The sequence below is a fragment of the Oncorhynchus mykiss genome, chromosome 6, assembly GCF_057628025.1.
Source record: "Oncorhynchus mykiss isolate SJ-2025 chromosome 6, ASM5762802v1, whole genome shotgun sequence".
In the NCBI taxonomy this organism is placed as follows: Eukaryota; Metazoa; Chordata; class Actinopteri; order Salmoniformes; family Salmonidae; genus Oncorhynchus; species Oncorhynchus mykiss.
The window spans coordinates 38,364,858-38,379,659 of NC_143027.1; the positions used below are offsets into that span (position 1 = coordinate 38,364,858).

The following is a 14,802-nucleotide window of genomic DNA, read 5'->3' on the forward strand; positions in this document are numbered from 1 at the left end:
TCACGCTCGTGAAGCGTGAACAGCTGACTGATAGAATGGTAGAACCTGGTTATAGTAAAATAGATCCTATTCAATTACTCTAATTAGTCTAATTCCTAATTCTACGGTTATAGTTCTGTTCAGAACCTGACTGCAAGGGTTTTGGATGGGTGGGATGGTTGTATAAAATGCAGGGAAATTAAAGTTAACTAATAGGTAGATGTCAAAAAAACAAAAAAAAAGCTTCTCATAAAAAATAAAAAACCTGTTAAATATTCTGATTCTGGTTTCCTGAATTTTCACAAATGAGGTAGACAGCTAGCCTGTTTAAAGAGTTGGGGGTTGAAAATAAAAGAAATGCGGAAAGGAAGGACTCACTTTGAGGTTTAACATCATGCAGCAGCTTTCCATCTGCAAAGACAGACACAGAATGAGACAGAAAAGAGAGAGAGAGAGAGAGAGAGAGAGAGACAGAGGGGATTAAACGCCAGCCCTGGTTATGTCCCAAATGGCACCCTATTCCCTTTATAGTGGACTACTTCCCTACAAAAGTAGTGCCCTATAAAGCGGGGGGGAGTTGCCATTTGGGGCGCATGCAGAGCGAGGTGATTAAACGCCAGCCCTGTGTGAGTGAGGTATCCTACTAGTGCACTTCTTTCTGACTCAAATCATGTGGAGAGGCCCTACCACTGAGATATGCCAATACAGATACAGACTGCCCAGATAATGATGCATGGCTTCATTACCAGACTCAATATCCACATGGATAGAAGTGGCCAAGGGAGAGACTGGCAAATGGGACTGAAAAATACCATGATTATCTCTCTCCTTAACAAAGAGAAACATTTCAAATATTTTCAGAAATTGTGTTTTTACCAATGGAAAATTGGAGCTTACCAATACTTCTACCAGACTAGGCCAAAATACCAGTCCTACTTTTTAAAACATGCTGATGCCTCTTTCTTTTATCCAATTCAGGGACTGTATGTGTGTGAGATTTCCCTTTAGTCAGGTAATTACCGTCACAGTTTGTGACCCTTAATATTACATCATGGACCCCATTTTGACAACGCAAGCGTGACTCTAGTTTGCAGTAGATCAGACCATGGTGTTAATCGATATTTATTTCAAAACCTCTCATTGTGCCACGTTCATGAGTTTACCAACTAAATTATGCAAATGTGAAATGAAGCATCACGGGGGGTCGGGTAATGCACTGCATCAGTTACTAAATTGCTTTGACAACCATAGTCAAAACGTTCAAACTGTGGTCAAAACGGAATACACTCTTCATGTCTTCAGTGATCGCTACAGTATATTCTCCCGTGACACGGGGGACGTTTCGCCTGAACACCACAGGAGGGATTACCATAGTGCTATCATGCATCGAGTGCTCCAGCAATGTGGACTTCATTCCAGTGTGTTTCTTTGTCCAGAAAATCCCTCTGTGGCCAGCTGTTCAGATGTGTTGATGAGAAGTCATGTTATGATGGGTGTAATGGAGATACATACGGCTTAATGGAGATGATAGTCGAGGTTAAGATGGCAATGTAGAAAATAAAGAAATCCTTCAGAGAAAAGAGTAAGGGACTTACTCTGGGTACACATTCCTCCAGTGCAGTTCTCGGTGGCATTGCTGGGCCCCTCACACATAATGCCCCTGTGCCTGGGCGGTGGGTTATTGCACTCCCTTCTACGCTGTCTTTCACACTGCACACTGCACGCCGTCCACTCACTCCACTTTTCCCAGCCACCGTCAACTGTGGGGGAGGAAATGGAACAAGGAACACACAGACAGACAGAAGGTGAGGCGATGGACCATCTCAAAGAACATTTAAGTCCACATTAACCCGCAGGTCCTCCTCACATAATGGGATCAATTGTCTCGCTCTCTTTCTGCAGATGGTGAAATGAAATCCCCCGATTTAACCGTGCGCGTTAAAACTCAGGTTCCTCGGTCGCCTGTGTCATTTGATCTAGGAGGAACCCATGTGGTGCCAAAAAGAGATTTCTCGGAAGCACTTTTTCGGCGACCTTAAGCCGTCTCTCCGCACAAGCTCTGAAGAAGAAGATTTATTTTGTAGGACTCCATGAGTTCTATAAGCTCTTTGTTCTATAACCCCTCTGTGTGCATACATATTGTGCTCTCTCTCCATATAGCTTCTTCCCTAACAGATCCAGTCTCCCCCTTGACCTGCAAGGAAACAATTCAGAATTGTCTGTGAAAATTCACAGTTACATGAATTAGAATTGAGAACTACTACAAACTATTGTCTGGTGCAGGAATAGACACAGAAAACACATTGGCCTAACATAATTTCTAACCTTTAGACATATAGTGTAAGTTATCACACCCGGTCTCAGTGATGGAAATTCCGTTGGCCTCTATTGAGTTGCACCTTATTTGTGGAACAATCTTCGAAATGTTTTTAAATGTGATGTTTTGGTGCCTCTAGGGCAGTTCAGAAAGCTGATTGAGGACCTTATTATGGATGAATGTGTTTGCTTTCTGTATTATATTTTGATATGTGTATTTCTGTAGTTCAGGGCTCATCTGTAAAAGAGACATTGGTCTCAGTATAACTCCCTGATAAAATAAAGGAAATAAAAATACAAAATATTATAACATACAGTTGAAGTTGGAAGTTTACATACACCTTAGCCAAATACATTTAAACTCAGTTTTTCACAATTTCTGACATTTAATCCGAGTAATAATTCCCTGTTTTAGGCCAGTTAGGATCACCACTTTATTTTAAGAATGTGAAATGTCAGAATAATAGTATTGAGAAGTATTTATTTCAGCTTGTATTTCTTTCATCACATTCCCAGTGGGTCAGAAGTTTACATACACTCATTTAGTATTTGGTAGCATTGCCTTTAAATTGTTTAACTTGGGTCAAACGTTTCGGGTAGCCTTCCACAAGCTTCCCACAATAAGTTGGGTGAATTTTGGCCCATTCCTCCCGACACAGCTGGTGTAACTGAGTCAGGTTTGTAGGCCTCCTTGCTCGCACACGGTTTTCAGTTCTGCCCACACATTTTCTATAGGATTGAGGTCAGGACTTTGTGATGGCCACTCCAATACCTTGACTTTGTTGTCCTTCAGCCATTTTACCACAACTTTGGAAGTATGCTTGGGGTCATTGTCCATTTGGAGACCCATTTGCGACCAAGATTTAACTTCCTGACTGATGTCGCGTCAATATATCCACATAATTTTCTGTCCTCATGATGCCATCTATTTTGTGAAGGGCACTAGTCCCTCCTGCAGCAAAGCTCCCCCATAACATGATGCTGCCACCCCCCGTGCTTTACAGTTGGGATGGTGTTCTTCGGCTTGCAAGCCTCCCCCTTTTTCTTCCAAACATAACGATGGTCATTAATGGCCAAACAGTTCTATTTTTGTTTCATCAGACTAGCGGACATTTCTCCAAAAAGTACGATCTTTGTCGCCATGTGCAGTTGCAAACCGTAGTCTGGATTTTTTTATGGCGGATTTGGAGCAGTGGCTTCTTCCTCGCTGAGCGGTCTTTCAGGTTATGTCGATATAGGACTCGTTTTGCAGTGGATATACATACTTTGTAACTGTTTCCTCCACCATCTTCACAAGGTCCTTTGCTGTTGTTCTGGGATTGATTTGCACTTTTCGCACCAAAGTACGTTAATCTCTAAGAGACAGAACACGTCTCCTTCCTGAGCGGTATGACGGCTGCGTGGTCCCATGGTGTTTATACTTGTGTACCGTTGTTTGTACCGATGAACGTGGTACCTTCAGGCGTTTGGAAATTGCTCCCAAGGATGAACCAGACTTGTGGAGGTCTACAATTATTTTCCTGAGGTCTTCCCATGATGTCAAGCAAAGAGGCACTGAGTTTGAAGGTAGGCGTTGAAATACATCCACAGGTACACCTCCAATTGACTCAAATTATGTCAATTAGCCTATCAGAAGCTTATAAAGCTATGACATCATTTTCTGGAATTTTACAAGCTGTTTAAAGGCACAGTCAACTTAGTGTATGTAAACTTCTGACGCACTGGAATTGTGACAGTGAATTATAGTTGAAATAATCTGTCTGTGAACAATTGTTGGACAAATTACTTGCGTCATGCACACAGTAGATATCCTAACTGACTTGCCAAAAACTATAGTTTGTTAAGAAATTTGTAGAGTGGTTGAAAAAAAAGAGTTTTAATGACTCCAACCTAAGTGTATGTAAACTTACAACTTCAACTGTGTGTGTGTGTGTGTGTGTGTGTGTGTGTGTGTGTGTGTGTGTGTGTGTGTGTGTGTGTGTGTGTGTGTGTGTGTGTATATATATATATAAGTAAACTAATTCAGACCACCATGGCAGGCATGCAGCAGCATACAACATATATTAATTACAAAGACTATAGGACTCACACACAATATAATAAAAGTTGTCATAGTCTTGCATAACCAGATGTTGTATTCACGTTTACTCTGCACTTAGATGCCTGCATGGCAAGCCTACTATATTCATAAAGTCATAAAGTTGAGCATGCTATATGTACTGTATGTCCTTGCAAGTCAAATTGCTTTGCCCTTTGAGATATGCCCAATAGATAACAGTATATTATTGCCTGGTGAAACCGACTGACCTCTGCGAGAAGAGAAACAGAATGTGATCTCATGATGGTTGAACGAGGCTGTCTATTCACCAGCTCTACGGTACTTCATGAGGCATAAGGGCTTACTTGGACAGAGCGCATTACAGGTGATCTTCTGCACAGACATGCCCTGGCAGAAAGCTCCTCCGTTGAGCGGGGCAGGGTTGGTACAGGTACGGGAGCGTTTCTGGACACCCCGACCACAGGGCACGTTACAAGGAGACCACTCTGTCCACAGCGACCATCCACCGTTCACTACAGAGAGAGAGATAGGGGTGAGAGAGCGAGAGACAGACGGACAGAGAGAGAGAGTGAGAGATGGATGGAGAGAGAGATGGATGGAGAGAGAGATGGATAGCGAAAGAAAGAAAGATGGGTGAGAGAGAGCGGAGAGGAAGAGAGGGAAACTTAATTTAAACTAATCTAATCTCCCACAGAGTTAACTATATAGACAACAGTTTAGAGGTATTGATGACTAGCAATGTTCCATGACTATAAGCTTGAAAATACTGAGTACAGTACATCAAATGTGGAAAATGTGAACTACTCTTCCGTTAATTGTCAGTTCAATTGTCAAAGCTCTTTGAATCAAAGAGAAAAAAACTAAGAACAAAAATGATAAGAGGAATCCATTCAAATAGGCCACTGCACATTAATACAGTCGGGCAGATGAAGTCAGAATGAATGAGAGGTTCACTTACTAAGTAGTCAACCACTTTGTGGTCTGGTTTGTTTGGTCTGTGATTTGTATGAGTGGAGACAAAAAGTTTTCTAACAAATGCTACCAAAGCTTGTGAGCCGTCGCATTGCTCCAAGGCGTCTGGCGAATGCATAATTCATAAGCAACATGTCTTTAAATGAGATTAAGAAACAGTAGCACATTCCTTTCATAACATTTCATAAATACTGAGGCAGTGAATTAACTCCTTGAATAATACATTTATCTTTCACTCATGCTGCCAAACATACCGTCATAAAACTGACCATCCTACCGATCCTCGACTTCGGCGATGTCATCTACAAAATAGCCTCCAATACCCTACTCAATAAATTGGATGCAGTCTATCACAGCGCCATCAGTTTTGTCACCAAAGCCCCATTTACTACCCACCACTGCAACCCGTATGCTCTCGTTGGCTGGCCTTCGCTTCATACTCATCGCCAAATCCACTGGCTCCAGGTCATCCACAAGTCTCTGCTTGGTAAAGTCCCCCCTTATCTCAGCTTGCTGGTCACCATAGCAGCACCCAACTGTAGCATGCGCTCCAGCAGGTATACCTCTCTGGTCACCCCCAAAACCAATTCCTCCTTTGGCCGCCTCTCCTTCCAGTTCTCTGCTGCCAATGACTGGAATGAACTACAAAAATCTCTGAAACTGGAAACACTTATCTCCCTCACTAGCTTTAAGCACCAGCTGTCAGAGCAGCTCATATATTACTGCACCTGTACAATTTAGCCCAAACAACTACCTCTTCCCGTACTGTATTTATTTTGCTCCTTTCACCCCATTATTTCTATTTCTACTTTGCACATTCTTCCACTGCAAATCTACCATTCCAGTGTTTTACTTGTTATATTGTATTTACTTCGCCACCATGGCCTTATTTTGCCTTTACCTCCCTTATCTCACCTCATTTGCTCACATTGTATATAGACTTATTTTTCTATTGTATTATTGACTGTATGTTTGTTTTACTCCATGTGTAACTCTGTGTCGTTGTATGTGTCGAACTGCTTTGCTTTATCTTGGCCAGCTCATAATTGTAAATGAGAACTTGTTCTCAACTTGCCTACCTGGTTAAATAAAGGTGAAATAAATAAATAAAAATCTAACATCTTTTTTTTTTAAACAAAAACACTGAGATGGGTCTCATTCATTTGTGTGGGGGCATGAAACAGACAGCAACTTGATCTGAGGTGCACCTTAAACACTTTGGGCTGGTTCGCTAGCACAGATTAAGCCTACTGCCGCACAAAACATCTTCAATGAAGATTCTCCATTATCTGTGTCTGGGAAACTAGGTCTACGTTAGACAAACGCAGTCAGCTAATGGGTGAAGCCGCGACCGGAGCCTTACCAAAAACAACCACAGTGGCTGTGGCACTGCGTCTCTTGGCCACAATGTTGCTGGCCAGGCACGTGTAGTTTCCCGAGTCGGACAGCCGTGCCTCGTTAATGATGAGATTGTGGTCAGCTCGGGTGTCAATGTTGTCATCCGTCAGGGAGCTCACTAGCTCTTCGTTCTTCAACCACTCCACCTGCCCAGAGAGTGAGAGAGTTATTACAGACTTATTATAGCACACAACCTATACAACCACACCACATCACCCAATCACGTGACCACAGCCATTAGGCAGTCAGAGGAGGGCCATACCTATTACCAGCAACACAGACACAGAGAGGAAAACGAATTATGAATTACAAACTTAGTGATGCTTTACTGCTCCTACCCTGGTATATGGAGCTGCATCGCTGCGTTTGCAAATTGCATTCACACTGGAAGAAATGATGGATTTATAGGGTGCAAAACAAACGCATGGAGTGTTTTCGAACTGCAAAAAAACGTGCACACTTATTGCACTGCACTGGGCGCACACAAACACACCCATACTCACAAAATGTTTTCATGGATAGGCAAAACTACAACCAATCTGATGTCATTGAAGACTATACATTTATGACCTAGAAAGAGTAGAACTGGGAATAGCCTGTATTCCCTTCACTTTAAACAAGCCTTGGAAAACACATTCATTGGATTCCAAGGTGCAATTAAAAGATACCCTTTAGCAGGTTGGCATCAGAGGCAAGCAGTTAATGTACTAAAGCTAAAAGATAAGGGGGAAAAGACTGGGAATTTACTCTAATGTTCCATGATTAAAACAATGTATCACTGGATGAGAGCCGACTAGATGACGCAACAGTGGCGGTGGCAGAAGAGTATTTTCCTCTTCATGTATTTATTTCAATTTGATCAGGGGAAATTTGCAAGTTGAAAGAGGCAATTAAAGAGTGGCACAATCTGCCTGGCCCTCACTGCTGATCTGTAGCACTTGCTCTACATTCCCGGGCTGTCGCCTGCCGCTGCTAACAGCCTTAGGGTAATGATGAAAAGATACGCCCGGCAGAAGGAAGAAGAGAAACTGTGGCGGGACAAATTAGCCCTGTAAGTGTGTGGCGGAGGATGTGAGAGATGAATTACCTAATTGGCACATTTGTTTCAATTAGGATGCGGTTATCAGTGTTACAGGCTTGACAGACAGCAGGTTTCCAGGGCCCCCACACAGACACAAGGGGGTTCTGTGATTTCATTATGATGAAGATTGCGCCAACGGAGTGATGGTCATATTCTTCAGGTTGAGGCTGTGTGTCTCTGTGGGGGTCTGGGGCTTGGGAGGACTGTGGGCAAGGGAGGACCTCTAATCTCCTAGAGCAGAGAGGAGCCAGAGGCTTGGGTGGGTGACAGTAAAGTCTTATGTCTGTAATGTATTTTTGTTGTGTGTTTGGACCCCAGAAAGATTAGCTGTCGCCATGTCAAACTGAGATAAAGATACACTACATGACCAATAGTATGTGGACACCTGCTCATCGAACATCTCATTCTAAAATCACGGCTTTAATATGGAGTTGGTCCCCCCCTTTTCTGCTTTCCACTAGATGTTGGAACATTGCTGTGGGGACTTGCTTCCATTCAGCCACAAGAGCATTCGTGAGGTCGGGCACTGATGTTGGGCAATTAGGCATGGCTCACAGTCGGAGTAATAATTAATTCCAAAGGTGTTCGATTGGGTTGAGGTCAGGGCTCTGTGCAGGTCAGTCAAGTTCTTCCACACCGATCTCGACAAACCATTTCTGTATGGGCCTTGCTTTGTGCATGGGGGCAATGTCATGCTGAAACAGGAAAGGGCCTTCTATAAACTGTTCCCACAAAGTTGGAAGCACAGAATCATCTAGAATGTCATTGAATGTCATCCCTTCACTGGAACTAAGCGGACTAGCCTGAACCATGAAAAACAGCCCCAGAATATTATTCCTCGTCCACCAAACTTTACAGTTAGCGGTCTCCTGGCATCCGCCAAACCTAGAATCGTCCATCAGCCTGCCAGGTGGTGAAGCGTGATCCATCACTCCAGAGAACGCGTTTAAACTGCTCCAGCATCCAATGGCAGCAAGTTTTACACCACTCCTGCTGATGCTTGGCATTGCCCATGGTGATCTTAGGCTTGTGTGGGCTGCTCGGCCATGGAAACCCATTTCACTAAGCTCCAAATGAACAGTTCTTATGCGGACATTGCTTCCAGAGGCAGTTTGGAACTCGGTAGTGAGTGTTGCAAACGAGGACAGATCATTTTTTAGTCGCTACACGCTTCAGCACTAGGCGGTTGCGTTCTGTGAACTTGTGTGGCCTACCACTTCGTGGCTGAACTGTTGTTGCACCTAGACGTTTCCACTTCACAAGAACAGCACTTACAGTTGTCCAGCGCAGCTATAGCAGGGCAGAAATTTGACAAACTGACTCGTTGGAAAGGTGGCATCCTATGACGGTGCCACGTTGAAAGTTACTGAGGTCTTCAGTAAGGCCATTCTACTACCAATGTTTGTCTATGGAGATTGCATGGTGGTGTGCTCGATTTTAAACACCTGTCAGCAACGGATGTGGCTGAAGTAGCCGAATCCACTAATTTGAAGGGGGTGTACACATACTTGTGTATATATAGTGTAGATACAATCAGAGACCTGGGTGGGTGGGTGACAAGTAAGGTTTCCTCATGCTTCCAATCCAAAACAGTTTGTGTATATTATGACAACAACTTGTGGAAAAAAAAGTAATTTTCGTCTTTGGCAAGAGTTTTTTTTGGCTGTTCGTGCACACACATTTTTTTCTTGAGGCAAGCTACATTTTGGTAGCCGAAGTCTACGCTGCTTCATCGGTGATTGGTCAACAGTAAAGATTATTCAATTATGTTTGTTGTCGTTCAATGAGAGATTACTCATTTTCATGCAAATGTTTTCAATTGAGAAATAGTGCACCAAAAATGATAAATTCATTACATATTTCTTGACCTATCTTATATGAATTCAGACTATTTTGAGGAAGTGTAAACTGGTTATGGCATCTCAACAGGGACAAACAGGACTATTGCAATTTTTTTCTCATTTTTCAAGCAGCCTTTTTAGGGAGTATGCGAGGCACAGACGTTAGGAGCAATCCGAACCTAGCATGCAGACGCCTTTAGAGGCATATGGGTGGGTGACACTCAGCAGCATAGCTGTGGAAGTGTTGATAAATGTATTGCATTGGCTCTGAGAGTGTGCAGCTTTTCTTTTCTGGGTGACACTACCGTACGACTGGATCTTTGTCCCTTCCCTACTCTCCTGTGGAGTTACTGTAGTTTCAAGGTGACACACTCTAAAGTGCTTAAACAGGTAATAGCACTCTAAAGTTTTTAAACAGGTAAGAGCATAGAAATGCTGAGTCATCGAGTCATGGCTGATTCTCTGAGGATTTCACAGGGTGTGTCCAAATGGCAGTGTACTTCCTATATAGTGAACTGCTTTTGTCCAGATCCCTATGGGCCCTAGTCAAAAGAAATGCACTACATTAGTAGTCAAATAGTAGGAAATAGTAGGGCTGGGAATGGCCAGGGACCTCACAAAATTATATTATCACGATACTTAGGTGCCGATACGATATGTATTGCGATTCTCATGATTCTATATGTGTTGCGATTCCATACTGTGATTTTATTACGATTCAATATTCACTATATGGCTGAGAAATCAATTGTAAAAAGTGCTGAAAACAAATTGGCCCTGTATTTTAAAAGAACACGGAGAACAAGCTATGAATGAGTTAAGGTGCAGGTATAGCCAACTAGCGTAAAAATAATATTGCGATATTGTCAAAACGATACAATATCGTCAACAATAATATCCCAATATGTAACTGTATCAATTTTTCCCCCAATCACTAGGAAATTGGATGCCATTTGGGACACACACAGAGTTCGTAGTGCTCCCCTTCAGCCAACAGTTCTGAGGAGCCATGGAAGGTCCGTAGATACCAGCGGCGTAGCCTGTGACAGTGTGGGAGGGGTAACTTTTTAAATTGTTGTATATCTGATCAAGACAATTACATGGATTAAACAACTCTGAAAGACAAGCCCCAGGGACAGGAAGATAACGTGGGGGCTTACTGAAGACTGTGTTGGATGCCACCACCAAATGTGTTAGTAATCCACGAGCATGCACACACAGATTGAGCCAAATCAAAGGCTTTGAACTTGCCTCTGTGTGTTCATGTCTGTGTGAACCTGACATACATACAGACCGGGGAGGGCTGTGATGGAGCTATCGCCACCGCTGCTGTGGTCACCAGCCAGGAGGTTAATCAAAAAAGATAAGGGAACACAAAGTGGGGTTGTGTAGCTGGCCCGCCTCCAAGTTGCATCCCAAATGCTACCTCTTCTCCCCTGAGCAATGTGGCTGCAGCACATTCCTATTCCACCTAGATCTGTCTTATCTTAAGGAAATAAATAGAGGGAGCAGGGAGAGCTCTTCACTACACTGCCTGACCAAGCTTGGGAATGTAATTGCTTGGCTCATCATTTGCTGGCTTGGATGCAGGGCCGGCTCCAGGCATAAGCGACATAAGCAGCCGCTTACAGCCCCCAGCTGCTAGGGGGCCCGACCAAAATCTCTATTAGGCTAGATCCGGCCCTGCTTGGAGGAACTGTGAGGAAACAACAGAGGGAGCAGGGCTAGGGAATTAGAAGCATGAGGGCACATAAGGCTGAATGTGTGGGGGTGCTGCTATATGCTAACTTATATAGCTAAGTATAATATAATATCGTTAAGTATAGAGTACCTTTCCCAAACATGAATTCACGGAGTACATACATACTCCCCATCAAGGTGGCTAACATTGAATTCTTTATACGCCCAAAAAGTAGCAATTCACCCATTTACAATTACTCCCTTTGATTGATGTGAACAGTAAAGTTTGTGTATTGTGGGAGAAACTAACATGAAAGGAATGCAATTACATGTGGAATGTAATATCCATTTTGTTTTCCACAATGGAATAACACTGAGTTTAACAAGCTAAGTTTAGTTCCTTTTCTACAGTTTCACTTAAATAGGCTAAATGAATCAAAAGCAGTAATGAAAATAGCATGTAGTACAAATACTCGCACAGCAGCACGCCAGTGTGCTTTTTTTATTTTTATCCAATGTGTTTTTTTCACCATTTGTGTCCAATTACATTTGGTACCCCAAATGGTACCCTATTCCCTATATAGTGCATCATGGGCCCTGGTCAAAAGTAGTACACTATATAGGGAATAGGGGACGGAGCCCTGCAATTTTTCAGTATTTATTTGTGTCATAGAAATTGGAACCCAGGCTGAGTCAGTTCAATGTGTTTCATCTCACATTAAGGTGTGGGCTCCCGAGTGGCGCAGCGGTCTAAGGTACTGCATCGTAGTGTTGTGGCGTCACTACAGCCTGGGGTTCTTTTCAACGTCAAAAAACCCCAAACATCTTATCTGTTTTTTTGGTTGAAATCTGATTGAACTACTGACCAGTGATCAAAATGCTACTCAATTAATAGACACCAAACTATATAAACATGTGCATAGTGCTCATGGGCCATGCACCCATTGCATATATATGTAAGAAACTAGAACCATTACAATTATTAAAATTGGAGCGATGTTCTTTTTCAGCAATTAACATCAACAAAATATAGGTGCATTAAACAACAACACTGTCATTATAACAAATCACAGTGTGTAGTGTATGCCTACCTCTCCCATTTACACAGTTGGGAAGAAATATATTTTCAAAGCAGACAGTTTCCCCTTGCTGCAAAGATTTAAAATGTTCAAATCTAGATTATTTCAACAGCCTGGAGTGTAAGGTAAGCTGTTCCCCTGCGCAGAGAGGCTCTCATCTTGTTGGAGGGGTGTTAAGTGTTAAGGACTGGGAAGCTGGGGTCTTACCTCTGCCGTGGGCACTCCCTCTGGGGGGCGGCAATGCAGCACGATCATCCCTTTGATTGGCACTTCCTTCCCCTGGGGGTCCTGCTCAAAGTTCTTCCTCAGGTCTGTGTGGGGAGAGAACACCGTGCTGTCAGTCCGTGCCATGTCCAGCCTGCCCTCAATCTCCCCATCACTAACACCACTTGCCACTGCCACTCTCCCTGCCTGGCCCTGCCCTTGGTTTGGACACAGTATCAACCTTGCGAGTGAGAAACGGGCTGGGGGGGATAGATGAATTGGGAGCTCATCTCCTTCCTTCCTTCCTTCCTTCCTTCCTTCCTTCCTTTCTTCCTTCCTTCCTTCCTTCATCTGCCTGCAGGTTCCCAAGGTCATTTGGAGGATAGACTGCACTGGCTGATGAGTACATATACTTTATAATATGCCCATGAAGCTTTACAGTATATGCCAAGGACATCATTTTTTCTCTACGTTGCACTCTGCTTTAATCTATTTACTCCTGCAGTGCAGTTTTGTCCATTCACTGTAATGTGAGACTGTGGTATTACCATATAAATATAATGAGTATGATGGGGATCGAACCTCTAACCATGGCAATTCTACCGGCAACCTCCTGGCAACACTCAAAATGGCCACCAGTCCACACATGATGGCAAAATTGACCTGAATGGAGACACCTGTTCTATTCATTCTAATTCTATGGGTCAGTGTTTCCAAAGCCTGGTTCTGTGCTCTAGCACTAACATACCTGATTAAACTAAAGGCTTGTTGATTGGTTGAATCAAGTATGTTAGTGCTAGCGCAAAAAACTAAAATGTGCATTGTTATGTAGGCTACTCACATGCGATGTGTACCGTGGCCTTGCGGCTCTTGGAGGTGCCCAGGTGGCTCCAGGCCACACACAGACACCAGTAGTCCTCTGGGCCGTGGAAGTCCTCCACTTGCTGACGGGACACGTTGATCAGCACCTCACGCACCTTCAGACCTGCATAGTGGACAGAAACAGCCAATAAGTGATCTTACTTGTTAGATCAGGTGTTATTTAGAGATCACAGCAAAGTACCAGGAACATTTACAGGACCTCTAGTTCTCAGTCCTTGGAATGTGCTAACCATAGTTGAGAGATCCTAACAACATATTTAAAGGGGAGGAGGGTGGGATCTGATCAAATATTTAGAAAGTCTGTCTGGTAGTATTGATCAATGGTTTCCCAAAATACAATTTTAAAAATACATTTGGTTTTTATGGTGGCCTGACACACTGCTCCAATCAGTGTGTCTAATGTTATTCTGTTCTCCCTTTACTCTATGCTGGGTATTGAAAATGCATCACAGATGAAATAGGCAGTCCCCTAGGCCTCTCTTAGGATTCTGTTGTGCGTGATGCAAAATAGTGCGAACAAGAAAAATAGTTGCCTAGAGCAACATAATCCCCACTAACAAGCTTAACATCAGACCTGCTTCAAAAGAATACTCTAGTATGTACAATAACCATGACACAATAATAGTACATATACCACAGTGACACAAGCACAGCTAGCACAATGCAAACGCAGCACATTTTTAGAACAAGCACATTAAAGTGTATCTGTACGAATGGACTCTCCCAGATTCTGAAATCCTCTTAGCGGCGCAGCGCAAAACTCGCCAACTGAAATCTATGCAGACCTGTCACACAGTTTAGAATTGTTAAAGGCTTCCATTTTGTATCTGAGTCATGGGCTTAGGGATCTGCCATGTGTGTTTTCTTTCCCCCTTTTCAGAGCCTCGATAGCCTGCAGGCTTCCCAAACACAGGATTAAAGAAAAGATGCAATGTGGGGGGTTTATGACAGAAAATGGTACCCTGTTCCCTATATAGTGTAGTACTCTGGTCAAAAGTAGTGCACTATATAGGGAATATGGTGCAATTTCTGGAGTCTCTTAACACCCCCCACCCCGCTCTCCTCTCCTGCACACAACAATAAATGATAAATGCAGCCTAATCTGACATGCTCATTGAGTCATAACAGCACATTTACTGCACAGCATATCAGAGTTTTGAATAAATAACAATTCAACTCCACACTAAATAACTGCAGGGAACATGGATATTAATGTGGATATTAACATGGATATTAATGTGTGAGAGAGAGAGAGAGACAGCTGCATGTGAGCTAGCATTTTTCAGCATGTTTTTACAAAAGATTAGATTA

At 43.0% G+C, this 14,802-nt stretch overlaps 1 protein-coding gene across 2 annotated transcripts in view; it reads right to left on the minus strand.

Annotated features, from left to right (window-relative positions):
• Nucleotides 1-14,802, minus strand: part of LOC110525897 (netrin receptor UNC5D) — a 216,210-nt gene that overhangs the window by 28,406 nt on the left and 173,002 nt on the right. For both annotated transcript variants that reach the window (XM_021606393.3, XM_021606391.3), the window contains exons 3-8: nucleotides 13,451-13,594; nucleotides 12,613-12,716; nucleotides 6,690-6,870; nucleotides 4,699-4,866; nucleotides 1,575-1,739; nucleotides 358-390 (exon numbers count right to left, since the gene is read on the minus strand). In XM_021606393.3, coding sequence (XP_021462068.3) covers nucleotides 358-390; nucleotides 1,575-1,739; nucleotides 4,699-4,866; nucleotides 6,690-6,870; nucleotides 12,613-12,716; nucleotides 13,451-13,594 — 795 coding nt within the window. The remainder of the gene's footprint in view (nucleotides 1-357; nucleotides 391-1,574; nucleotides 1,740-4,698; nucleotides 4,867-6,689; nucleotides 6,871-12,612; nucleotides 12,717-13,450; nucleotides 13,595-14,802) is intronic.